Below are 26,165 nucleotides of genomic sequence, written 5' to 3'. Positions count from 1 at the left end.
ACAGGAAAAATGCCTTCAGATTTTGTAAGTGTTCTGTTTATAGAACAACATATGTGAAAGAAGAGAGAGTCATCTAAACCCCAAATAGTTAAAAAGCCATTCACCTGCCATTCCGGGTACCGTGGAGGGACTTCAGGAAAGTTATCGAACTCTAGGAGCCTCAGTTTCCTCATCTGTAAAATGGCGACCCTGCTGATGAGCTTGTGTGGGTTAAATGGGGGTGAGGCATGTGAGATGTCTTCCAGAGTGACTGGCCCATGGCAAGTTCTCAATAAGTAGTTTCAATGGCAATGAGGCTGACGACTTTCTTTGACTTCCCTGTGGGAACTCCCCGCCCCTCAAATTGTTCCTCTGTGGCCACCTAGAGGCCAGATGGAGACTTTCCACATCTTCACAGGAGTTTTGTCTCACTGAGGACATCCTCCATCCCTCCTCCTCATCCCTAACCCTAAGGAGGTAGGAAAGATGCTCCAGGTAAGTGGACACAGGGGAGTGGAGCAGGGTTGCCACTGAGAGCCTGGGTGGCTGCCTGTGGGGGAGGGGTTGGGGCAGGAAGGAGCTGGCCATTAGGGTACCCGCTAACTAACTCAGCCAGCAAGGCTTGCCAGTGATCTGGCCCCGCGGAGTAAAGCGGGAGCTGGAGCGGGGAGGGTTTCTCCCTGGAAGCATGCCTGCAGTGCCGGGGATCTGTTTCCATCTGCTCATTTTACTGCTGAGTTGTAAAGTGCTAAATGTCATTATCCTCCCCTTCCTTAAACAAGAAAAAAAGTTAACTGCCTGAGAAAAGGAGATATTTCACTTCATTTGGCATCCAGCCACCATCATCAGCACAGGGTGCTCCCTCGGGGCCTGATTAGGGATGAGGAGGAGTCCTGTTCTGTTCTGCTTTCAGCTGCGAGCACCCACTCGGTGCAGGCTGGAGGCTGGGCGCCAGCAGCCGGAGGCTGGGTCAGAGCTCGGCCTGCACACCGGCAGGGTCACCATCCACCCTCTGAGCATCTCAAACACGGCCATAGGTGCCACAATAGGGAGAATGGGGGCCAGGGGAAAGTGACTTGTTCAAGTTCACCTGTGTCGCCGAAAGTGAACTGGATAGTGATACCGAAAAGAAGATTTCAACTCAGTAGCAGGATGGACTCAGAAGGTAGTGAGATGCCTGTCCTCCAGGGACATGCAAATGGTTCAGACACCCCTTTCAGAACACTCACTGTTGAGAGGTATTCTGATCTCGAAAGAGAGGCTGGAAGAGGTGATGGCTAATGTTCTTTCCATCACGGAGATGCTAGGAACCCACAGCTGAAAAGTCCCACCCGTCATCACGATATTTAATGTGCCTTGCTCACATTGGCTGACCAGGAATTTCTGGCTGCTAGATGTTGGCTGCTAGACCCAGAGGAAGGAGTGGGCAAGGCAGCACAAGGTGTGATTTATCTTCATTATTCCGATTATGGGGTTGTTAAGGCTTTTACTCTGCAATGCTCCCCTAAGGAACTCCTGCTGCTTCAGCTATGTGACAGTTGTCCTCCCAGCCACCGAGTGGACAGAGGTGTTCTGCAGGTCTCAAAGCTGTAATCAAATAAAGATCACCCACCCCCTAGCCTCCTCCTGGGGGACTTCCTTACCTGGCCTTAACAGTGACTTGCCGAACAGGTGTAGCCAAGGGCCAGGTTCCAAGACTGCCATCTTGGGGAAAGGACACTAACGCAGGATGAGTAGGACTGGTATGGAGGGGACAGGTGAGCCGGCAGGTGCCAGCTAAAACCTTTGAGAGCTTTCCATTGGTCTTCCAAAGTCCCCAGTGGCCCAGAAGGCCCCGCATGGCCTGCTCTGCTTGGTCTAGACTGGGAACTCCCTGAGGGCAAAGGCAGAGTCTATTTTGGTCTCCACTGTAGCCCCAGAGCTTGGCACTATGCTTGGCATTTGGCCAGAGCTTGGTAAGTACTTGTTAAGTGAATGAATGGAGAGCCTGTAGTGTTCCTGGGCTTACCAGAAATAAACTTGGCAGAGGAGGCAGCTAGCTCTGAAAGGGCAGAGAGCACTGGCCAATGAGTCTTGAGTGTTATCTATCATCAATTTGTTGCTTGACCATGGTCAAGTCCTGCTCTCTTGCCTTGGTTTCCCAATTGCAGAATTGGGGAATTGACAGAAGGTGGTGAAGAGGTGGCGAGAAAGCCCACACTTTCTAGTTGAGCTCTAGGCCTCAGTGTTCTTTGGGCTGCAGACCTGGCCCTAACCTCAGCCTTCATGAACCTGGTGATGGAGTCACCTGTGTGGGACTGAGGTAGCCATGTCACTGCTGTGACCTTACTCAGTTCAGCGACTAACCTGAGCCTATCTTGTGTACTAAGCTCCGTGCAGGGCCATGGGGTGGAATCCGAGGCGGTTACTGCTATAAAGGTTCCAGGGTCGAGTACAGAGCAACAGACACATTGAGATACTCCTGACCCAAGGAGAGAGGAATAAAGGTAATGCAGTGGTGGGGGGTGGGGGACGCAACGCCTGAAAGCAATTTGTGCATAAATGAGAGTGATTAATGAGAACTGGGAGGATTTGACAAGTCCCTGGAGGAGACACCTTTGAGTCCAGGACTTGGGATAGAAATTACAGGAAAAAAAGCCAGCAGAGAATTAGTACATACAAAGGCACAGAAGTAAGGCAGTTTGGGCAGGGAGACCAGCATCTGGTGGGGAGGGAGCAGGGCTAAAGTGATGGGATGTGCTGATGGTCACAGGTACAACTCTAGACCACCGATGACACATCTTCCAGGAAGGGCTTTGTTCCAGGAGGCAGCACACAACTGGGCAGGTCTGGTCCCAATGCTGGCTCTTCCCATTTTTATCTGTGACCTTGTTTAGTGGCTCAGTGTCCTCATCTATAAAATGAGGATTATAGTGCCAACTCCTCAAAGCTGGTGAGGAAATGAGTGGGGTTGCATGTATAAATTTGCACATTGGAGGCAAACCCCAGAAATGGGGTGTCCTTTCTCTTTTTGACTTCTTGCCAGTAGGCAGATACCACTGCAGGAGGTTCTAGTGTGTGTGTGTCAGTCATTTATAGAGGTAGCTATGAATGAGATTAGCAGAAAGGAAGTTTATGGAAAAGGCTTGACAGGAGTCTGAGGCAATGGAGGGAGGTGCCTAGGTAGCTCAGTCAGTTAAGTGTCCAACTTTTGACTTCAGTTCAGGTCATGATCTCACGGCTTGCAAGTTCAAGCCCTGTGTCTGGCTTGGATCTGCTTGAGATTTTCTCTCTCTCTCTGCTCCTCCCCCACTTGAACATACTCTCTCTCTCAAAATAAATAAACTTAAAAAAAAAAAAAGAACATTATCCTAATGGATATCAGAGTGCCCCATATGACAGGTGACACATAAACCCTTAACACATAAAAACACATAATGCTTTAGTGTTAATCAGTTTATTGGTATTTTCCTATACCTGAATCATGCTGTCAGTGTTTGAAGTACAGGGGTGGGAGGCTAGGAGGTGTGACTTTGGGCAAGCCACCTCCCTTCCAGAGCTGTCAGTATTGTCATCTACACATGAGATTGGAGTGCGTGATCTCTAAGGACGGCACTTCTCAGTCTGTCCTCCATGGGTCATTGGAGACATGAGAAGCAGTGCAGGGGTGGCTGGTCTATCCCTGGTAAAGTTTGAGGATCGGGGATATGAACAAAGCAATGAGTATCACTCACTCTAAAGAAAGGGGTAAAATGCAAAACAAATCACAAACCATTTTGGGGGTCTTGCCATTGCCATTATGAACAAGGAGCAGTCCTGGAGTCTGAAACTTTAGGAGAAATTGGCTCTTGTACCTAGGACCACAAGAATCCAGCATAGCCATTCTCAGATTTACTGGCAAACAGAGCCTACATCTTTGATAATAAAATTCTGCATCTAAAATTCTGTGACTCCAAGTCCAAGAGTGTAAAATCCCAAGACTTTTTTCACTCTCTTGTGGAAGGTTCAAGACTCAGTGCAAGGTGGCGCTTCCTGATGGACAGGGACCCTAGGTTCTCCTAACAACAGGGAAATCAAGCAAAGATTGCATTTGATGGGCTCTATTTCAGGGAGTTTGGGGTCCTTTCAGACCAAGCTCACCAAGGATGAGGCCTGCCGGAAGACAGCTAGGCAGGTAGGAAAAAGCCCCAGCAGTCAGAGGTGTAGACTTGCTCTTATCTGCCCCTCATCTGCTCACTGAGCAGCTTTGCCCGCTGCTCTAACTTGGCCTTTCCAGCTGCAGGACCTGAGACCCACTCCAATGTATGTGAAGGGTCTTTATTCCAAGGATAGCGCGTGGCTCACGGCAATCCAGAGACAGGAACTCAGGCCTAAAGGACTGTGCACGGGGACTAAAGAGCCGCCAAAGTGGAGGGAATTACCTTCTGTATCTTGCATCCATCTTGTTTTTTCTGCATATTTGTACAATTCAGTGCTTCACTAGGCCATTTCCCAGGGGCTTCTCGCGTCTGCCCTACTTCCCCTGCGGTCCTTAATCACGCCCCCGTCCTCGCCGGGCAGGCCGGACCACCCTGGTTGCTCAACGCCTCTCCCAATTTCCGGAAGAGAATCTAATTGGTTCTGCTCAGCAGCCAGCCTATGGCAGGGCGGGCCCGTTTTGAGCGCCTAGATTCGGCCCAATCAGCTGGAGATGGGCCCTCAGCGGGGCGGGGCCTCGACGCCGTTTAGAGGGAGAAGGCGCGGCGGCTCCGCGGTATGCCCGTGCCGTCGCCGTCCCGCTCCATGGTCTCGAAGAGCAGTCGCACCAGCGCCGGCCGGCCCTGGGCCACCAAGGCCCGGGCCAGCCCCAGCACCTCACCCGTGTGGCCGCGCCACACGCGCTGCAGCTCCTGGCGCAGGCGCGCCGCGGGGTACTTGCCCTGGGCGCGGCGCAGCCACGCGTCCACCTCGCGGCCCAGCTCGGCGTCGCTCAGCTGCGCCTGGCTCCACTGGGCCAGCAGCGCCTCCAGCAGGCAGCCGAAGCTCTCGGTGTGGCTGGAGCCCGCGTCGTCCAGCTCCACGGCGCGCTTGAAGCAGGCCGCAGCGTTGGCGTCCTCGCCCTTGATGCGCAGGCACTTGCCGCGCAGCAGCTGCAGCTCGGGGAGCGTGGCGCCCAGCTCCGACTCGCCGGCCAAGGCCAGGAAGACCAGCGCCTGGTTCAGCGCCGCCTCGTCCACCGCCAGCAGCTCCTGCACTGCGTCCACGCCCATGTAGTAGTAGACCTGGGTGGGGGATGGGGACAGGGCGAGCCTTTCTCTCTGCTCGTTCTGTGCCCCTGCTTGCTTTAAAGAAAAAATTCCCATTCATTCATTCCCACCCTCCCACCGACGATTCTCTGGCAAATTCTGGCCCCGCCCCTGGAAGAGGAGAGGAAACACTCCTATAGTTTTCAGCCCACAGCTTTTGGTCCTCTAACCTTGAGCGAGGCGATCTCTGGGCCTCCATTGTCTCATAGGTAAAATTATGATACTGTCACCTCTTGGAAATCATTCTTGTGCCCAGAAGGCACTTTTGAATAGAGTAATGGCTCGTACTTCCTGAGTGCTTTAAAAGAGGTCGGTCTTGTTCTAAATGCCGAGTGTGCATTTTCTCATATAATCCTCACCATGGCTGTAGGAGGGTGGGTAAGTTATCAGGCTGGGGCTAGCAGGGTTTTTCCCCCGTAGCCTCAGTGCTTAGGCCTGCCTTGGCAGAGAGCAAATAGGTTTTTTGTTTTTTTTTTAATTTTTATTTTTGAGAGACAGAGTGCGAGCAGGGGAGGGGCAGAGAGAGGGAGACACAGAAATCCGAAGCAGGCTCCAGGCTCTGAGCTGTCAGCACAGAGCCTGACGCAGGGCCCGAACCCACAGATGGTGAGATCATGACCTGAGCTGAAGTCGGACCCTAACTGGCTGAGCCACCCAGGTGCCCCAATAGGTTTTTATGAGACTGACGCGCTGCCTACTGCGCTAAGGAGGCACCTCCCAATAGGTTTTTAGTAAGCCATTGGCTACTTGAGCCAAGAGGCTGCCTTACCTGGCCAATGTCCAGGTAGGTCTTGAGGCCTGGGCACACCCTGACCACTTCCTCCAGGTCGGCCTTGGCGCAGGCCAGGTGGTTCCGGTCAGGCATGCCCCCGAGCCCCATCTTGGCTCTCTCCAGGTCGTGCAGGTAGGCTCTGAGGTGGATCTGCCCACAGAGAGTCGGTTCAGGGATGATGCTCTATGCAAGGAGCTCTGCCCTCCTTTCTGCCCTTTTTCTCAGCAGCAACTCAGGGCAGTTCTGTGGTTCAGTAGAAGGTCCCTGAGACTGGGAGCCCAGAGTCCTAGGTCTTAGTTCTGTGCCTGCTGTGCTAATCACACCCTTTCTGCGCCTTAGTTTCCCTGTCTGTACAGGAGGGGGTTGGGTGAAGTTAAAGTCCAGACCCTTACTTTCATCCCCACTTTCTCCTCCACCTCCTCCACTTGGAATATTAAAAAAAAAAAACAACAAAAACAACTAGAGGTTCTGAAGGGGAGGCATGAGAAGCAGGAAGTAGGGAAAAGGGGTCATTGTCACTGAAGGTATTAGTGCTCTGGTTCTAGAAAGCATCATAAGGTCGAGGAGGAGGGAGCTCTGGCTTTGCAGCCTTTTGGACTGAGCTGAATTCCAGTCCCCCCCTCTTATTAGCATGTGAGCTGGGGAGGATATATTGTTCAACCTCCGTGAGCCTTATTTTCCACATCCAAAAAATTAGTACAGTAATACCTTCCTTGGAGAGTTCCCATGGTGGTTGAGAGCACATATTTTAGTCAAGATCTAGCATATGGTATGTGTTCAGTTTATTCATTCATTCCTCAATCATTCATTCATTCAACAAATATCCAGCAAGAGCCTGTTGTGTGCCAAGCACTGTTCGAGGCACCCAGGAGACAGTATAGAGCAACACAACAAAATCCCCTGCCCCCCACGGAGCATGCATTTTAGTGTGAGGGAGAGAGACAATACACATGATAAATAAATAGTATGTTGGGGAGTAGTAAGTGCTAAGAAGCAATAGTAAACTAAGAAAAGAGGACATCAAATGCTGGTAATAGGTTGACATTTTCAGTAAGATGGTGCAAGAAGCATCCTTTTCGTCAAGACCCCCAGGAAGAGAGGAAGGAAGCCAATCGGAGAAGAGTGTTCTAGGCAGAGGTCATTATCCCCACCTTACAGTTTTCGGAATGGAGTTTTAGAGAAGTGGCTTGTCCTCGGTCCCAGAGTGATTTGTGGACAGGCTCGATTTCAACCCAGCTCAGTCAGACTATATTGAGGGCTAACCAAGAAGAGGGCGGAGGTCATTGACAAGGTCATTGTAGAGGGAGGCCTGCTGTGGGTAGGAGTCCTCCTTCTTTTGTTCACTCAACAACCTTACAGAACTCAAATCTGTGTCTTGAGGACTCCTTCCTAACATGAGGGCTCTGTGACCCTGGGGCTCTGGTAACACAGTCTTAACCCCCAGGCATTTGTTCTCGGATTCCTGATGGCAGGCTGAGGCGAAGCTTGCGGACGGACTTACCTTGGCCCTTGTGCAGTATGCCTGCCAGTTGAGCTCCGGATCCCGTAGGACATCTAGAGCCATGTTGCAGGTTCCAATGGCCATATCCTGCTTTCCTAGGAAGTGGAAGATTTTGGCCAGGCGGTTCAGGATGGGGGGTTGGTCCTTGGCTAGCTCAATGGCCTAGGGAGGGGAGAAGGGTAAGAGCAAACTACTTGTTGGTTATTTGCCTGACCTGCAGGAACCCCATCTCTGGGCAGAGCCATGCCACTTCAATGCTCTTATTCCCTAAATCCACCTGCCAGTAAGTTTGGTCATATGGAACCTAACACTTCAGGGTATGACTCACTGGCACCCAGCTCCCGAGTCAGATTCTCATGGCCCCACCGGCTTCCTGTGTCCTGTCTGGTGAATCCCTCCATTCCCTAGGCAAACCTCTCCTCCTCAGACACATTCCGTGCAAGCTCCCCCAATTTCCCAGGGCACATGGGAGGAGGAGCCTCTACCTCCGCCATACTGACTCAGTGCAGCGTTCCTCTCCAGGCCACAGCACTTACCCCTCTATTGTTACTGACCACTGCCTGTCCCGTGTGGGTTGCTGTCTCTGAGACAGTGGACCCTGCAGGGACTTCATCACTGTGCCTGGGCACAGAGTACATCCTCAAGGAGGGGTGAAGGCAGTGTGTTTGTTAAATCGGATACAACTCTCAGAATCCTCATGAATCAGCATTTATGTGCTGCTCTAAGATCAGTTGCTCATTAACTTGCTCATTAACCCACCCACCAGCAAACATTAGGGATGTGCCCCATGCAGGGCATGGTGTTGAGTGCATAGGCCAATGGGTCCTATCTCAGGGTCTTGGGTCACCAGGAACGACTTCAAAACTGAGCTAAGTGTGGACATGCCCACGTAAGCAAGGTGCCCAGGAACAAGGCTTGACCAGCACTTTATGGTGAATAATGAACAGCTTCACCTGCTACCTCCTTTGAGTCTCTCAATAATCGAGAAGGTAGACAAATGATGTAATGAACACATCGTGAGGCTCCGAGATGGAAGTGACTTGCCTTAGGGTCACATGGCCCGTGGGCAAAGCTGGCACAAGACCCCAGCTTCTTTCCACTATGTTGCTGGGTGCAGGGAAGGACAGTGAGAACCACAGCCTGATGGGGAGAAGTCTGAGGAGCTATCTGAGACATGGGGAATAGCTTAGAAAACTAGGCTGGAGGGGTGCCTGGGTGGCTCAGTCAATTAAGCATCTGACATGAGCTCAGGCCATGATCTCACAGTTTGTGGGTCGAGCCTCGCATCGGGCTCTGTGCTGACAGCTCAGAGACTGGAGCCTGCTTCAGATTCTGTGTCTCCCTCTCTCTCTGTCCCTCCTCCATTTGCAGTCTGCCTCTCTCTCTCTCAAAAATAAATATACATTTTAAAAAAGTTAAAAAAAAAACCCAGAAGATAAAGAGAAGTGGGCTTGGGGACTGGGCGTGGGGAGGCTCTGAGGCGTATGCAAAGCAAAGAGGAAGGATGACAAAAATCACTTTTGTTTTGAGCATGGAGAGACTGGAGAGCCAGGGTGCTTCCTGGGCAGGCCACAAAGTGGGGGATGGAGCTGGGATGGTACCCCCAGAGAAGCCGTGGATTCCGGGAGAGGAGGCTGGGGGGAGGGGGTCAGGCTCTATCCCAGTTTGGAGAGTGGGTGTGGCCAGGGGCCCTACCTTTCCAAAGCAGTCCAGGGGGTCCGTTCCTGAGTACCCGCAGTCATGGACGCCCATGGGGGTGGTGGAGAAGGTGTCCTTCCTCTCTAGCAACATCCCGAGGTAGCACCAGGCCAGAGCTGGGGGTGAAGTGTGGGAGGGTGTGTGTCGGAAGCAGCAGGGTGGGGAGAGGGAGGGGGCCAGGACGAGGGAGGGGCCAGCTCCACGCAAGGTGTGAGCCCCGAGTAAGATGAAGCGAGCGTCTGGGGCATGAACGTGAGCTCTGTGAGATGAATGATCAAGTATTCGGGATGGAGGGTGAGAGAGGGAAAGAGGATTCCAAAAGGGAGATGATGCTAGAGGTGGGGACAGTGAAAGTGACAGGCAGGGCTAGTGACAGGTAAAGGGAGAGCCAGGCAGAGGCTGCTCTTGCACCTGTCCCTGTGGGCCCTACCTTGGTGGTGGGGGTCGGAGGACTTGAGCACTTGCCGGAGCAGGGCCAGCGTGCGGTTGAAGGCAGGCAGCCTCTTCTGCTCCTCGCTGCCCAGCTCCAGGTAGACGCCATCTAGCCTGTGGCCAAGAAGGGATGTGGGTGGCTGCACTCCCCAGGCCAGTGGCAGGGAAGGGAACTTGGGGAGGCCTTGCCACGGAAATGGGCACAGCTAGCTCTTTCCCTGGCTCCCGGCCGTGCCTCCCCCTCCCCACCAGCCAGTCCCCTGCTCCCCAGACTGACCTGATGAAGAGCGTGGCCATGGTGAAGTACCAGCCCCTTTTCTCCTCCGCTGGGATCTAGGAAAGCAGAGAATAGTCCGTGGTGCTGTTATTGAGGTACTCAGGCCACTATCGTTCATAGAGTCCCACGCTTGCCCTGAACCCTGAAAACAGGAGAGGACACCTTTGATCATGGTCCTGGGTCTGCCATAGGTGGCTGAGTGACCTCAGGTGACCACTTCCCTCGTCTGACTACAGAGGGTCTGACAAAACCGGTGTGAACGTCCTGAGTATGGTGTCCATCACAGAGCAGGAGTGAGATGCGTTTCTCTCCCTCCATCTTGCTTCCCAAGCTAAGCTTCCCTTCCCCAGATCCCCCGACCTGTGCTCTGGAGCCCCCCATTCCAGGGCACACAGGCCACTGGTCACCTTCTTGCTCCCCCCACCCCCCATCAACTCGCTTCTCCCCTTTGGCGCCCTCCCTCAGCTTTCCCTTTTGGGCTTGTCAATGGAGTTCAGCTGAGGCCCAGGACCCCCCTGAACTGTTTTCCCATTGTTATTCTTGCCAACCTTGCCACGCATTTAGACCGACTTGGGCACCAGATAAAATATTTATGCTGTTATTTATGGGAGTAGCTGCTGCTGCCTCGGGAAGGAATTTTAATGAAAACCAATAAAACCCCTAGTGCATATCAGCAGCTCTGCTGTGGGCTCCAGTCTCTCCCCCCACACTCGTTCCCCGGTGTAGATCTTGGGCTGGATTCTGCACGCGCCTACCCCCTCCCCTCGACCACGGCCTCTTCAGCTCATGACCCCCACCACCCTTCCACCCAGGACTCCCAGCAGCGGTGAAGGCATTCAGTCCAGCCAGCATTTCTGGGCATCTGTGTGGTGAGACCCTGCGTTGACCTGCGTCCTGGCCCAAATTGGTTCACAATCTAGCTCGGAAAACAGACCCGGGCATAAATAATAGGGCTTGACTGAGTGCCTGCGATGTGCCAGGATTCTGACCCCCAACTTCTCAATCTCACAACACCTTATTAGCTAGGTATCATCTGCCTTTTACAGGGAAACATATTGAGGCTCAGAGAGGTCAAGTGATTTGCCCGAGGTCACACAGCGTAGGCATGTCAGAGCCAGATCTTGAACTCCCTTTGCTAGGCTCCAATGCCCATGCTCCCCTTACACACCACGTTGCCAATGGCCCTAGCATGAGGCAGAGTTTGAACAAGGCCATGAAAATGATATGGACAAATGCACAGGATGAGGAGGCCGCTCCCAGCTGAAAGCCTCTGAGAAGGTCTTGCAGAGGATGGACTGTGGGCCGAGTACTGAATAGCAGTGGGCATTTCAGAGGGAGGGCTCAGCCTGGAGACATGTGGCATGTGTGGTGAGCATGGTGCATGTGTGTGAATGGGGGACGGGGGTGGGGGGGAGAAAAGGTTGGCAACTTCTGTCGCGGCTGCTCTGGGGAGGCTGTGGATGAGCTTAGAGGGAGAAGAGAGAACGAGGGGTCCTGTGAGTTAGATCCCACTGACTGGTGTGACTGTCTGTTGAGGCAGGGTCTGGACCCAGGGCCCAAGCCAGATGACCCAGAGGAGGCCCCACTAATCACATTTCTGAGCAATTATTCACGACGTATCTTCTCTGTTTGGCCTAGGCTGTGTGATGCGGACAGTTGAGGAAAGGCAGGTCCCACCGTGAGGAGCTCCCAGTGCGGCATGAAGGCCAGATGGCCGCACAGAGTGGAGGGAGCGCCGGGGGTGATGGGCAGAACTTTCCTACATGATGCAGGAGTGTCCACAGAGGTAGAGGAGGGCTTGCCGGAGCAGGGTTCGGCAGGCCAAGTGGGACCCACCCAAACGGACACCATGAGAGAAGGCCTCAGACGGAGGGGCCACGGTGTGTGAAAGCGGTGTGAGGTGTTGCACAGGGCGGGAGGACGAGCCACGGGGGCACGTTGGGAGGGGCCCTGAGTGCCCGGCTCAGGACCGGGAGTTCATGTGCAGGGCAGTGGGGAGCCAGAGAAGGGGGAGTGCTGAGATCCAGTGTGCTTCTGCATTCCCATCACCTAGGAGAGTAGTCCTGCCATGTAGGATGCACAGGATGTGTGTGGGGCTTTGGTTGGAGTAGGGCTGTCCAGAGGGGAGGGTGGCAATTGCCAAGGGTTAAAGGGCACCCTTGAGGGCTTAGTGGGGAAACATTTGCCAAAGCAGAAGGCTAGGGCAGGCTTTAAACCTTTGGCTTAGGACCAAAGGCGTAAGTGCCTCAGGCTTCCTGGCTGTCTAAAGTATGGTCTTGTGACCTCTGACCTCATGTCCACTTGAGGTTGGGCAAACTGAGTCATGGTGGGGAAAAACAGAACCTGCTCCCTTGTTCAGGCTTCTGACAAGGAGGTCTGGCCACAAGCAAGACCAGAGGCTCGGATGGCCGACAGGCCTGGCCACGTGAGGTAGGTGACCCTGGAAGGACCAGTTGCCTCTCAGACACTGTGTCCTTGTGTGCGGAAGAGGACAATATAGGCCTCACAGGCATGGTGAGGGCAGTGTCCAGCTCAGAGTACATGCTCCGTAAATGTTTGACCCCTTTTCTTCTGGCATGGGTTAGAGCTGAGCAGGGTTAGGGGTATCTAGGAGTCTGCTCTTTTCACGGGACCTATTTCAGTTGCCTGTGTGGCATAGAGGTCTCAGGCCCTGGAGGCCTGAGGGTCCTGGCTCACCCTGCTGTCCACCATCCTGCCCCACCCCACCACTGTGATTCTAGGGCCTCAGATCCCCTGTGGGGCCCCAAGCACCTTTCTTCCCAGTGTTGCAGAGTAATGTGGATCTTCAGGGCTCTCCCTGGTTCTGCTTGTTTGGCATTCAAGGCCACAAGAAAATAAATTATGTGCCCAAACCACAGTTTGTACCTGACAGAGCTGGCACTTAAATTCATGCCTTCATACTCCTAGCCCGAAGCACTGTCCACAGCATTGTTACCTTGATTACTCCCCTCTCTCTGAAGATACTGAGACCAAGCAACGTAACCATGTCACACACTAGTTAGTGTCCAGGCTAAAAACCCATTGGTTTCACCACCACTCGATATCCTTGAGTAATTCAAGAGCCTGTTGTGGTTTGCACTATGCAGGCAATACCACCACCTGGTGGCGGTATGCCTGAATTGCAGGGCTATCTCCTCTCCTCATTCCCTTCAACTTGAAGGTTAAAACAGATTTTCAGACAAGTAACTAGCTGAGTGACACTCTATATAACAAATCCCAAATGTGGTCCCTCCTCAAGTTCCATCGAAGAGTAATATTTGCAGGAGAGCTTATGGGCTGCAGATTCAGAATGGAGTTAATGACATAAACAGATCTAGTCTGAGGCCTCCTCTGTCCTGAGCTTTCATCTTCTATCTCCGTGATGAAGCTATGGACTCCGTTCACTCTGCTATGCAATCCTGGCCGGAAAATGGGCTGTCTCTTTAAAAATTCTTCTGGTTTCAACTGAAGCAGCAGCTGAGGCTGTTACCAGGGGCAACCTGGCAAGCCACAGTGCGTTAAATTAAATTAAACAGGCCTCTGGCTGCCCCCCTCCCCTCCTGGAGAAGGGAGGGGCTCTTCCACCTCTCTCCTGGAGAATAAAATTGCTGTGAAACCTCTCAGGGCTGCGAGGCATTCACTTCCAGAGTTGATAGCTCCCAGGGGCAAGGTGTTTGGAGGCAGCCTGGGAGTCCCTGAAAGGGCTTCTGCCAGAGGAGGGGTGTTCACTGGGGGTCTGCCCAGCATGGGCTCTGGGCAACACAACACCCTTTCTCCTGTTTGGTCCTCATCACAACCCTGGGAGCTGGGGGCTCCAGGGTTTGTAGCCCAGGCTGCACGCTGGAGGGGGTCTCACATTAGGCCACCCCTCGTGGCAGATTTGGGGGTGGGGGGGGACTGGGCAAGGCCCAGGCACCAGCACGAACTTCAAAGTGAAATCCTTAGATCCTATCCCGGGACTCAGTGAGGCATGGCTCTCAGGCAAGGGGTCCTCGGGACATTTTCCTGCTCCCCAGAGACCTGTACTGTTATTTCCTTCATTTTAGAGAGGGAGGAACAGGCTCGAGAAGGCAGAGGCTTGCCTACTTCACCTGACATTTCAGGCCAGGTTTCTCCGACTTCAAGTTCATGTTCTTCCCAGAACATCTAGCTGCAAGTGTTTGCACGGCGCTTGGCCCTTACAGAGTGGAGTCATACGGATTCCATCCGATCCTCAGACTCTCCTGGGTGGAATGTAAAGTGTGTCACCATTACTGTCTTAAAACAGACGGGAAAACTGAGACAGGATCATGTCCTCGAGGTCACACACTGGCTGTGTAAAAACCCAGACTGCAACCTGGAAAGGGTACTTTTGTCACTAAACTGATAATGGCAAAATTTATGGAGCACTCAGTATGCGCCAGGCACATAGTTTACGTGTGTTAACTCGTCAACTCCCAGGGTTACCTACGAGGTGGGGACTATAATTATCCCAATTTTATGGAAGAGGCAACTGTGGCCCAGAGTGGCACAGCTAGAAGGCTGCAGCGCTGGGAACCCAGCCACCCAGCCCCACCACCCCTGCACCTAAACTCCAGACTAGTGGTTCTCAAGGTGGGTACCCCACCAGCAGTGGCGGCAGCACCTGGCAATTGGATAGAACTATGCGTTCTTGACTCACTGAATCAGGAACCCTGCAGCAGGGAGGTTGAGGGTGGGGTGGGGAACAACCCGGGTTTTAGTAGGCCCTCTGATGCACGAGGTCCTGCCAGTACTGCACTGTGGGGAGCTGGATGGTTGGTGGATCTCTTTTTAAAATGAGCCAAAGGATCAGAATTGTGATCCTCAGGAACACCTGAAGATCCAAGTTCCTACAGCCACACGGGTCAGCGACAAAGGTAGGTGATTGGGCAGAACCAGCAAAGAATAGGTCAAGACAAGCCATTACAGAGCAGGCTCATGTTAACTCGGTGGGTTCAGGGATAGAGCGTGGCCATTCCATTTAAGCCTGAAGAAGGAAATGTTTGGTGGGGGGAGGGCGGTTCTTTGCTGTTTTAAAGGATTTCAGTAGAAGATCTTTTAACATACGAAGGACCTACAAATCTATACGCATCTGAACGAGCTCTCCAGAGACCTTGTTGGTTCTTCAGGAAAAGAATTTCCTTGCAATCTGAACTTTGCATGACGTTGTACTGTACATTTCCGATTCCTTTCTGACTAGTTCTCCCAGGAGAGGGGGAGGGTGAAGGACCAAAAAGAAGGAGCGTTTCCGAGCGTCAGCTCTCCACTGGGCAATTCAGAGCATCCGTGGACTAGATCTTCACATCCACCCGAGAAGGTAGAATGAAGCCTCCACCTTTTCTGAGTGAGGAGACAGAGGCTAATAAAAAAGCCACTGCCCAGCCCCACAGCCTGGGGCGGAAGTGGCAGGATCCAAGTTCAGATCTGCTTCCCTCCAACACCCCTGTTCTTTCCACCTCATCACGCCGACCCTGTGAAGGCTGACGCTGCAGAAGTAAAAGTCACAAGGTGGCAGGTTTCAGGGATGCGTTCTTCTTGCACAACTGGAATGTCCTCTGTGAGGACACAGAGCAGCCTCCCTGCTCTGCACCAGGAGCCCCGCCCCCACCTGTGGTGCGCGCTTCAGAACGGCAAGGGCAGGGGGTTTTCCTCCCTTCCCCTAGCCCCTGCTGCAGGGGTGTGTGTGTGTGTGTGTGTGTGTGAAGAATAGAGAGGGGGGAAGGAGTTGGAGTCCCATTCCTGCCTCTGCCTCCCCCAGCGGTCCTGGAAAGGCCCCCGGCCCAGCCCGGGCCTCAGCTTCTGCATCCACAAACAGAATGATCCCATTCGGCTTGACCTTGTCCCAGGCTTGCTGGTTGGGGTCCATGTGACAGGTGGTGGGGATCTGAAGGAGGAGGGCTATGCCACGGGAGTAAGTCACCTATGCCTTCCTGGCCTGGCTTCCCTGGATGGTCTTCCTGGATTTTAAGATTCCAGCAGATTGATCTCAGCTTCCCACTCTCACCCCTCTTCTGTTCCTGGGTCTGTCATGTCACCTAGGTGGGTCATCCCTGCCTTGGACTGGTTCCCTAGACTTGCAGGACCATGTGGAGCTACTTCTCTGTCCCACTGTTTAGAGGAAAGTGTGTAGTCCCGGGTCCAAACCCAGCTCTAGCATGAGGAGAGGCTGGTGGGTCTGAAGAAGTTGCCTGCCTCCTTGATAACAACAGTGATGCCCGAATGTTCTCAGCTCCTCCCATGGGTCTGTGCTGTGTAACATTCTTTTCCCCTGTAAAAGAGGTAGCCGGGCCAGACGATGCTCATGGCAAGGGTTGACTCTGGGATCCCATATCAATGAGGAGGGGAAAGCCAGTTCCCAAACTTGCCAGGCATGAAGGGAGATAAGCGAGCAGCCAACTCAGAAGGCACAAGATAGGCAAATGTGAATGGTGCCAAGGCCAGCAGAGGGTTGCAGCCAGAGGTCAAGAAAGCTGTCCTTCAGCCTGGGCTTTAAGTCCAAGAGACCTGGGTTCAGTTCCTGCTAGCCACTCATGGCTGTGTGCCCTTGGGCAAGGAACTACATCTCTCTAGCCTCAGTTTGCTCATCTGTAAAACGGACTAATGCCAGTTCTGGTTTCCCAGCATTTCTGTGAGGACCAAATGAGGTCATCTATGAAAAGTAGACGAATGCACAGTACCTAGCTCACTGTCCAGTATTAATTATCCATCTCTTTTTCCAGCTGAACCCAATCAAACCACTCAGATTTGTGGGAAGAGTGTGTGTGCGTGTGTGTGTGTGCACGTGCACGTGTGTATTTGCAAACACCATGGAGGGAGAAACACTGCCTTGATCTCCAACACTAAAGTCCTCAAGATACTGTCCCTCACACCCCCAAGCTGTGGCTTCCCACATGTGCTTATGCATTTTCTTCTGCCAGGAAGCGCATTCCTTCCCCCGACTTCTCTGCTTCTCAAAGTCCTTCCTGTCCCTGAATCACTCCGGCCACCACCTTCGTCTAGTCCTCTCACTTGATGGAGGAAATGGAGGCCCAGGCCGGGGAGGTGACTTGCCCACTACCCCACAGCAAGTCGTGGCAGGGCTGGGGCAGGAGCCCAGTCCTGGCCCTTGACCTGGAATGGGGTCCTTCCCAAAGCCATTGTCCTTTTCCCAAGACTGGCTGGGGCCTGGGCAAGGGAGACCGCAGGAGGGGCAGGAGGAGGGAGAGACCTGGGGGCTCCCTTGTGTCCTGGGTCCTAGCAGCCCCATCAGGGGATGAGAATGGGAGGCCTGTGGCCACTGACGTCGCTGGATGTGGGCCTTCTCTCTGTGAGCACAGTTACACTTCCCACAACACTGTCAGGCAGGCACCACTGTCCCCCATGTCAAAGACATGGACACTCGGTGCAGCTAAAGAGCTGGCCTCGGGCACACAGGACATGGCCGGCAGAGCAGAGATCCCCTGTCACCTGTGGACTCTCCTCGCTAACACCCTGACCAGAGTCACACCAGGGCATCTGTCCTGCACAGAGCACCCACCCAAGACAGCTCTGGTGCCGGAGGAGAAGAAGAGAGTGAGAAAGGAAGGTTGAGGGAGAGGGGAACCACGTGGGATGCCACAAAGCATGGTCAGGGGTCAGTTCTTTACTCCTAGGTCTGGTGTCGGCTTTACTCCTAGGTGGCTGCAGAGGGGTGTGTGTGCAAGGGAACCTGGAGTTGTTGACCCTTGTGGCCCTCCCAGCTGTGCCCTCTTGGCCCTTCCTATGAGGTCCCCCCCCCCCTCTGGGTGTGCTGACTGACTGGAATGTCCACACCTTTGTTTGAGAGGCCGTCTGCCAGGCCTCTAAGCCCTGCTTCCCTCCCTTCCTGCCCGAGCCGGCAGGTGCGATGTAGGCGGCCGTGGGGCACCAGGTCATCTTGGGCAAGCCGCTTCCCTTCCTGACCCTCCTATGTCCTTGGTGTGAAGGGGAGTCACCTTCACAGGGTGTCTGTGAAGTCTGAAGAGAAATCAAATGCGCTAATGGGGGCGCCTGCGTGGCTCAGTTGGTTGAGCGTCTGACTCTTGATTTTGGCTCAGGTCATGATTCCAGGGTTTGGGATCGAGCCCTATGTTGGGCTCCTCCCCAACTTGTGATCACACATACTTTCTCTCTCTCTCTCAAAATAATTAAACAGTATAAAAAAAAGATTCTTTTTCCCTCTGCCCCTCTCCCTCGTTCACGCAAGCTTTCTCTCTAAAAAATAATAAAAAATAAAAAATAAATAAAATGCACTAATGAATGTAAAACTCTGCGCTGCATGCCTGGTACCCATGTGGTGGTGGCCTTCGTAGTCACCCCGGGGCCATGAACAGGGATGAAAGACCTGCACGAGTGGGGGTGGGGCATGTGTGTGCTAAGCCATCAGTATGTGGGGAAAAGGGAAGAAAATCAAATCACTGAGCTAGCTTGGGATAGGGATATTTCTTAGAGAAAGGTTTAATTTACCTTATTTTTTTTTAAATTAGGGGTCTTTAGGCTTAAAATCCAGTTATTCAATTAAATGAAATGTCACAACAGTTACAACACCTCTGGATGTCCCACTCTATGCTGGACGCTGAATGGTGGGGGCAGCAGAGGCCCGGCACCTGGGCTCAGGGTCCAGGCTGCAGGCAGAAATCACCGCCTGGGAACGGCTCTAAGCGCAAAGCTAAGTGCTGTGCAGGGGTGGAGGGTGGGCGGGGAGAAGGGCTGGTCCCTGACATGAAGTGCACCCTGCCTGCCATCTTTCAGGTTCTCTCACTAGATTCTCACAGCAACCCAGTGAGATTGGCGTTAGAATCCCATTTTGCAGATGAGGAAACAGGCTCAGAGAAGTAAAGTGACTTTGCCTGCACCACGTGTGATGGGGAAAGAATTTTAACCCGGTCTGTCTACCTCTAAAGCTCTTAATACCCCTCTGCTTTTAAATTTGTCACCAAGAATCCATCTGTAACTTTGTGTGTGTGTGTGTGTGTGTGTGTGTGTGTGTGTAGGGGGTGTTGGCAGGAGGGTAGAAATGACAGGTAAAAGCGTTCTGCCTCCGCACATTTTTGTAACTTGGAGAGGAGGGAATGAAGAGCTGAGAAGGAAGTCACAAACACCCCCTCACGTACACTTTGCTTACTTTTGGATTACGGCCCGAGTTATTAACTTTATAATGTTTTCTCTGGCAATTTTAGTTAGCAGATGAGCATTGCTTCTTCAACCACTCTTTCTCCTTTGAACTCCAGAGGCTCCTCCCTGCCTGGGCCAGTCCCCACCCGCTTAGGACACCCGTCTACCAGCTACAGCGCAGCCTGGGTCAGACCACCTCCTGCGAGCCCCACCCTCTCAGCTGGGGGCTCCCACACCTGCTTCCCTGGCCCCACCTCTGACTTCATCTTTTCCTTCCCCCCATATGTGGCAACTCACCTCCTCTCTCTTGACCCTGCCTCCTTTCTGGGAGGTGGCCCATGAGGAATGTCCCTCACCCCACTTTAGCCATCTGCACCCCCTGCCCCCGTACCTCTCTGACCTCCCCAGAAAGAGCAAAGGCTTTGAAGTCAGACAGGGTGGGGTGGATCTGACTGCCCCTTACTAGCTCTGTGACCTTGGGCAAGTTACTCAGCCTCAGTGTGTGTGTCTCAGTTCCCACATCTGTAAAATGGGATCAGAGGGTTCTTGGGAGGACTCAGATCAGATCTGGAAGGCACCCACAGAAGACATTTGTAAATATTATCGTGTGGAGTTGCATATTATGTGAAGGAAGGGTTCAAGGTGCAGGTGACACTCAAGCTGAGTTGAGATGGATGGAGTCAACTTTCTGTACAGAAGGAACGGTAGCTGCCTGGGGGTTAGAAACAGCATGGCATGTTTGGAGGAGTAAAAGCAGTTTCGAGTTGCCAGGAAGCGAGGTTCTAGGGAATTAAGAGGAGATGCAGCCAAAGAGGAGGGTGGGAACCGGATTTTAGACACCGTATTGGTGGTTCTTGGGCCATTTGTGTGCTCTTCTGTGTGAAGCTTCTTCTGACTGCCCTCTTTCTAAGCCACTCAGTGGTCCCTAAAGCCCGCAGGCTCTGCAGGCCCCATCGTGCAGGCCCTTTGCACACACCACGCCCCTGCTGGGAGTGCCCTCACCTCAGTCCTGCCTGAACACTCCTGCCTCTTCCAGAGTCTGTCACTCACTTGTGCTGAATGAAGTGTTCCTTCTCTCAAAGTCAGTCATTGTCCCTCCGTCCCCAGAACCTGGGCTGCTGACTCCGATAACCTAGTGCTAATGTTTGCCAGCCTCTGGGGTCCTGTTTTTGGTTCCAGAAATAAACTACTCAGAGATGGCTGTCACAGGACACCGGCCACTAAATGAATGACTGTAGCCGCAGCCAGTTGTAGGCACATCTCTGACATGTTCCCTCTGGCTCCCACATCCAAGGCAGGAGCTCGGGCAAAGCTAAATAAAGGAACACAGGTTTGCTCCTCCCTTTGTCCACAAACTTCTTAAAGACAAGGCCTGGCACATAGTAGGTGTTCAATACATGTTAAGAAATTAAGCATCCGCCTCTCAGACATGCCCAGAATTTACCAGTTTATGGACACTTGAACCCCATGATTTGATTGGCTAATTACAGTAAGCCTGAGGGAGAGATCACCATAGTTACTGTTCTTGAAGCAGACACAAAGGCTAGAGATGAAAAGGGACTTGTCCAAAGCCACACAGCAAAATAATAAGAGATCTGGGTGCTTGAACCCAAGCCTTCTGCTCTCAACTATAATGAAAGCCTCAGTGTTACCCGGATGTGGCCATTTTGGGCATCTACTCTGTGCCAGGTACCTTACAGGCACCGTCTCTTCAAATTCTCAGATGACAGGATGGGGGCTACAAATCCCCAACCTTCTCCTGTGATGGGGGGCTGACCACAGCCATCCTGTCCAGACCCAAGGCCACAGCACAGAGCCTGGTGCCTGGCCACTGCCCGCCTGCAGCAGTTCCCTCCCTGAAGCACGGGGCAGTGCCCTGCTTGACACTCCATCCTCTGGGAAGTCATTCACTGTGGCAGTGTGTGCCACCATGGCTAGGCTGATCAGCGGTGCGGGGGAGAGTGTGACCCAAACCTCTGCTTCCATGCGCACCTCCTCCAGGAAGCCTTCCCCCTGCTTTCAGGAAGGGGCCTTATAGACCATCCAATCCCCCCTCTGCTCCCATTTGACAGAGGGGGAAACCACAGCCCAGAAGGGAAGACCCAGCAGGGCCTGCGGCTCTTAGCTCAGGGCCCTATAGGCACTGTCCTGCTGCTGGGACCACAGCCACTACACACTACACTAGCCATGCCTCCCACTGGGGGCAGCTGGCATTCAGGTCCTGGGGCTCAGGCTTTAAAGCAGAAAACCTAAGTCCCTGTGGACCCTCCTACAATGGCCACAGCTACCCTCAACTGGGGGCAGAAGAGGTTTTTCTGGGACGTCCTGAGGAGTCTCTCAGCCTGGGAGAGGCAGAAGTCATCTGCAATCTTGCATCTCTGTGCTGGCTCTACTCTAAGTGCTTTCCAAATACCAGGTCTTCGTGATAACATCAACCAAATGGGAGCGCCCTCACCTCACAGCTGAGGGAGCCTCGGATGTAAGTACCATTATTAGCCCCATTTTACAGGGAAGGAAATGGAAGCTAGGTGATGCTAAGGATGGACTGGAGGTGAGAGGGTGTCGGGGCTTGGGATTCGGACCTGGACTACCTGACCCAGAGCCCACCATCTTGACCTCTAGCCTGTGCTGTTCCCTTTAATCCGAGTCTAATGGGGCACCTGGGTGGCTCAGTCGGCTAAGCCTTTAACCCGAGTCCATGCCCTCTACACGGCATTCCCTGAGGTCGGACCCCACATTTCCCCTCTGAAGCTGGACAAGGCTTCGGGTGGAAAAGGCTCCGACAGGGGGTGTGTGTGCCCCAGGTGTGTGAAGGCTGTCTGTTATTCAAACATCACAAATCTAAGCCATTATACATCTTTGTTATCAGCTGAACCTTGCCGTGGTGGAAAAGTGATGGTACCTCTCTGGACTGTGGTTTCCTTTTCTATAACAGGAGGATGATGCCCTTACAGCATTCATCTGTCATCACACAGGTAGCTTTTGAGGTGGCTCCCGGTGCTCCCGTCTCCTGGTATCCCTGCCCTTCCATAGTCCCCTCCTTTGAGTGTAAGCTAGACTTAGTGACTCGCTTCCCATGAACAGAATGTAGCAAAAGTGATAGGATGTCCATGTGGCAAGGACCAGAGTGGGGCTTCAGGCCAACAGCCAGTGAGGAACTGAATCCTGCCTGCAACCACGTGAGTGGGCTGGGAAGCGGGGCCTCCCACTAGCTGGGCAAGCCTTCACATGACACCGCAGCCCGGAGGCACCCAGCTAAGTCATGCCCAGGTTCCTGACCCACAAAAACTATGAGGTAATAAATGCTTATTGCTTTAAGCCACTGAGGTTTAGAGGCTATCTTTCATGCAGGAATAGGTAACTAATACACCTAGAATTTTTCTACTTGGTGCCAGGCCCTGTTCTGTCCATACAAGATACATTTATTGAGCGCCACTGTGCGCCAGGCACCATGCCTGGTAGACGGCTTGCAGTGCTGACCCAGACAGATGTTGTCCCCCTCTCAAAGACCTCAAGGTGAAACTGAGGAGACAGATTTGTGAATGGACAGTGTGAGCAGTGCTGTGGGAGCCCAGGGTGAGCACGTGACCCAGCGTGCAGAAGTCAGGGGAGATTTCCGAAGGGAAGGGGATGCCTGAGACAAACCCAAGTTGGGGGAGAAGCTTCCAGTCAAAGGTGGGTCAGAAGAGCGTCTTAGGAAGAGGCCGAGTGAGTGGTAAGGTGAGCTTAAGGAGACCTGACCCAGTAGGGGGGACGCAGGGAAGCAAGCAGGCTGTGGCAGAAGCCCGACTGTAAGGGAGAGCAGGGCAGAGGACCAGCAGAGAGGAAGAGCGCTGACCATCCCAGATGCCCACTGGAGGACCTTGGGCTTCTCTGCTAGGCACTGGGGCATCCCTGGGGGTGTAAGCAGCTCAGGGACATGGCCAGTAAGGCTGAGCAACACGATGGTGGCAGCAGGGTGGAGGACGAGGCAGAGGGGTCACTCCGGAGGGCAGGAACCCAGGCAGGGTGATGGCAACTGAAGCGGCCTGTCAGGAAATGGTGGAGGCATGAGTAGCCGAGGCTGCAGAGGATGACTACGGGGACTGCACAGTGCATTGGGGTCCCCGTGGTTAGGGATGGCAACGTGAAGGGGAGAGAGTGGGTAAGAATGCCGCCCATGTCTCTGGCAGGTTTTGCCATTTACCCAGGTGGGTGTGCGTAGGCGCATGGACAGGTACTTGCTGGGAGGAGCAAGAGGAGAGGGATGGGTTGGCCAGGCTGATTTTGCAGCTTTACCAAAAGAGAAACCGAGGCAGACCTTCCCACCAGGAAGCAGGTCCCGGCTCTAGCCCGGCAGAGAAAAGCCCGGAGCCTGGTTTGGGCCCCAGGGCCTGAGAGATGCTGGAGAGGAGAGGCGCGCACCAAAAGGCCAGGGTTCTGGTGAATGTGGGGTGCGGGGGCGTCCCTGCAGACGCTGGGGGCCACGAGCCCAGCCCTCCCGGCCTGGAGGGGTCACCCACCTGCTGCCCGTAGCCCAGTGCCTTGTCGTAGAGTGCGATGCCAGCGGCCAGTACCCGCGCTCGCTCCTCCGCGCTGGCGCAGCCCACGTCGAAGCCGTGCGCGTAGCCCTGCTCGGCCAGGCAGCGCGCGGCTCGGAGCTGGGGGTCCCCGGCCGCCGGGCGCTCGGCCTCCAGGCCCATGAGGCCGGCCAGCCGCCCTGCGCACGCCTCCTCCTCCTCCTCCTGGCCCAGCCGCGCGTACACGTGCACCAGGTTGGCCCAGGCGTTGAGGTTGTCCGGGTCCTCGCGGGCCACCTCGAGGAAGCGCTCGCGCGCCTCGTCCAGCTCCTCCAGGTAGAAGGCGAAGGCGCCCAGAAGGTGGCGCACGGCGGGGCGCTGCCGGGCGGCCGCCAGCTCGAGCTCCTGCCGAAGGCCGTCCCGCTGCAGCTTCAGGTCCCGGGCGCGGAGCGAGGCCGGCGAGCGCGGCTCGAAGTTCAGCTGCATCTCCAGGTGGAAGTGGCCGGGCAGGTAGTCCAGGTCGTCGATGAGGGCGTCCAGGTCCTCGGCCGGGGCCTCCGGCTCTGCCATGGCAGCCCCGCTGCTCCCTGGGGCCTCGCCCCTGCCCCGGACGCTGCGGGAGGCCGTGGCTGGGGCGAGCCCAGTGCAAGAGGCGAGGGGCTGTGCGGGAAGGCCCAGGGCACTGCCGCGTCCCGGTGCCCGGCCGCCTCCCGCTGGTGGGAGGGTCTGAGCTCGGGCTCCAGGCGCGCCCTGTGGGTGTGTCGGCTTTCGCTGCTCAACGCCTCTTCGACGCTCGCCTTGCACAACCAGGTGTGCCAGAAAAACAGGTGCATTGCCAAATGCGGGGCGCGCAAACCCCAGAGCGTGGCAAAGGACCTGTTTTTATACTCTGCTCAGCAGACGGAAACAAGCTCTGGAGTAAAGGACTTGCCCGGGTCACAGAAGGGAGCTGTGCCCAAACTTCCTGGAACCCAGTTGCGGATCCCCAGCCAGGCCCTTTCTCCGTGGGCACAGCCCTACTCTCTCTGCCCGAGCTCGCCGGCTAGGAGGGCCAGGACTAGCCCTTCCAGCTGCCTGTGGAAGCCGCCCTCCCTCGGCGGTCTCATCCTCTCCAAAGTGCCAGTGTTTGCCTTCCTCGGAAAGTGGGCTGCCACTTCTCTCTGCTCCTCCTCCTGCACTAATAAATAATGGCCTCCCCATTTAGGATTTCCCAGCCTCCTCTCTGCCCAGGTGTTGGCCGCTGAAGAAAGACCGTGGGGCTCCATCCCTAATAATCTGTGACCTTCCTAATTATGAATTGCATCATAATGTCACACTTCACACTTTCTTCATCTGTGACATGAGGGTGGCATTCTGTCCCCTAGAGGTAGGGTAAAACTGGTGGTTGCCACTCTCCATAACTAGCAGCTCCCACTACCAGCCTTGGTTCCCATTGCATCCTGTTGGCCCCTGTGGCCCAGTTTTCTTGCTCTTGCCAGTCTTCCCCCAGCATGGGCACTGGTTCCCCGCCTTCTAGAAAGCTGGGGCTGTGCTCCCTGCTGCAAGGCAGCTGGGCTTGGGCTTTGTAGCAGCAGATCTGAGCTTCTGAGACCCTCCCCCTCCTCTTTCCACTTGGGGGGCTCCTGACACCCTGCCCCTTCAGCCTCTTGAAAAAGACACCCGCGTTTTCAAAAGAGAACCTAGACACAATTAGTACACTTGGAAAAACTTGGGGGGAAAGTATGACTTGAGCAATAGGAGGTAAATTAAAACATCACTCTGGTGCGACTTCTCAGCTGTAATTTTAAAATATAAAATTTAGGGGCGCCTGGGTGGCTCAGTTGGTTGAGCATTCGGCTTCAGCTCAGGTCATGATCTCACAGTTTGTGGGTTCGAGCCCCATGTCAGACTCTGTGCTGACAGCTCAGAACCTGAAGCCTGTCTTCAGATTCTGTGTCTCCCTCTCTCTCTGACCCTCCCCTGCTTGCACTGTCTCTTTCTCTCTCTCTATAAAATAAATAAAACATTGAAAAATTTTGAAATATAAAATTTAATGAGCTTTCATAAACAAGTATTGCTGTAAATTGCTGGTGATTATGAGAAGACACTTGGAGGCATCAGGGATGGGTTCCCAGAGTGCTTGCCCTCCCCTTCCCCGCTTTTATCGTGGGGACATGTACTTAACCTAAAAAACTGACCATTGTAACCATTTTTAGGGGCACAGTCAGGAGAACTAAGTACATCCCTGTGGTGCAACCATCCCTACCATCCTCCCTCAAAACCTTTTCGTCTTCCCAAAGTGAAGCTGTACCCAGGAAAGAATAACCCCCCGGACCTTCCTTCCCCAAGCTATGGGTAACTTCTGTTCCACTTCCTGTCTCTCTGAGTTTGAATACTTTCATTACCTCATAGAAATAGAATAATATAAGTTTTGTCCCTTTGCAACTGGCTCATTTCACTTAGCCTAATGTTGTCAAGGTTCATCCATGTGATTGCATGCATCAGAATTTCCTTCCTTTTTAGGAATGACTAATATTTCATTGTATGTATGTATGTATGTACCTCATTTTGTTTATATATTCATCCGTTGGTGGACGGGTGGGTCGTTTCCACCTTGGCTGTAGGGAACCTAGTTGCTCTGGACATGGGTCTA

The 26,165-nt window shown here is 53.8% G+C and overlaps 1 protein-coding gene across 1 annotated transcript; it reads right to left on the bottom strand.

The window, feature by feature from the left end:
* Nucleotides 1–3,399: 3,399 nt before the first annotated feature.
* TTC22 (tetratricopeptide repeat domain 22) lies at nt 3,400–24,388 on the bottom strand. The gene is made up of 8 exons (XM_029948266.1): nt 23,537–24,388; nt 9,924–9,979; nt 9,645–9,760; nt 9,212–9,330; nt 7,517–7,678; nt 6,013–6,165; nt 4,380–5,219; nt 3,400–3,640 (listed from the first exon to the last, which is right to left on the bottom strand). The coding sequence occupies exons 1-7, from the start codon at nt 24,101–24,103 to the stop codon at nt 4,683–4,685; spliced, it is 1,710 nt and encodes a 569-aa protein (XP_029804126.1). The 5' UTR covers nt 24,104–24,388; the 3' UTR covers nt 3,400–3,640; nt 4,380–4,682.
* Between the last annotated feature and the right edge of the window lie 1,777 nt (nt 24,389–26,165).

Source organism: Suricata suricatta, chromosome 8, assembly GCF_006229205.1.
Source record: "Suricata suricatta isolate VVHF042 chromosome 8, meerkat_22Aug2017_6uvM2_HiC, whole genome shotgun sequence".
Classification (NCBI taxonomy): domain Eukaryota; kingdom Metazoa; phylum Chordata; class Mammalia; order Carnivora; family Herpestidae; genus Suricata; species Suricata suricatta.
This window is presented reverse-complemented; position numbering and strand designations above follow the sequence as displayed.

Coding starts and splice junctions, on each gene's coding strand:
- TTC22 (XM_029948266.1), bottom strand. CDS start 24,103: ATGGCAGAGCCGGAGGCCCCGGCCGAGGACCTGGACGCCCTCATCGAC. Junction 9,980..23,536: donor CACTGGGCTACGGGCAGCAG/GTGGGTGACCCC, acceptor CTGCTTTCCTAG/ATCCCAGCGGAGGAGAAAAG. Junction 6,166..7,516: donor CATACTGCACAAGGGCCAAG/GTAAGTCCGTCC, acceptor CTCTGTGGGCAG/ATCCACCTCAGAGCCTACCT.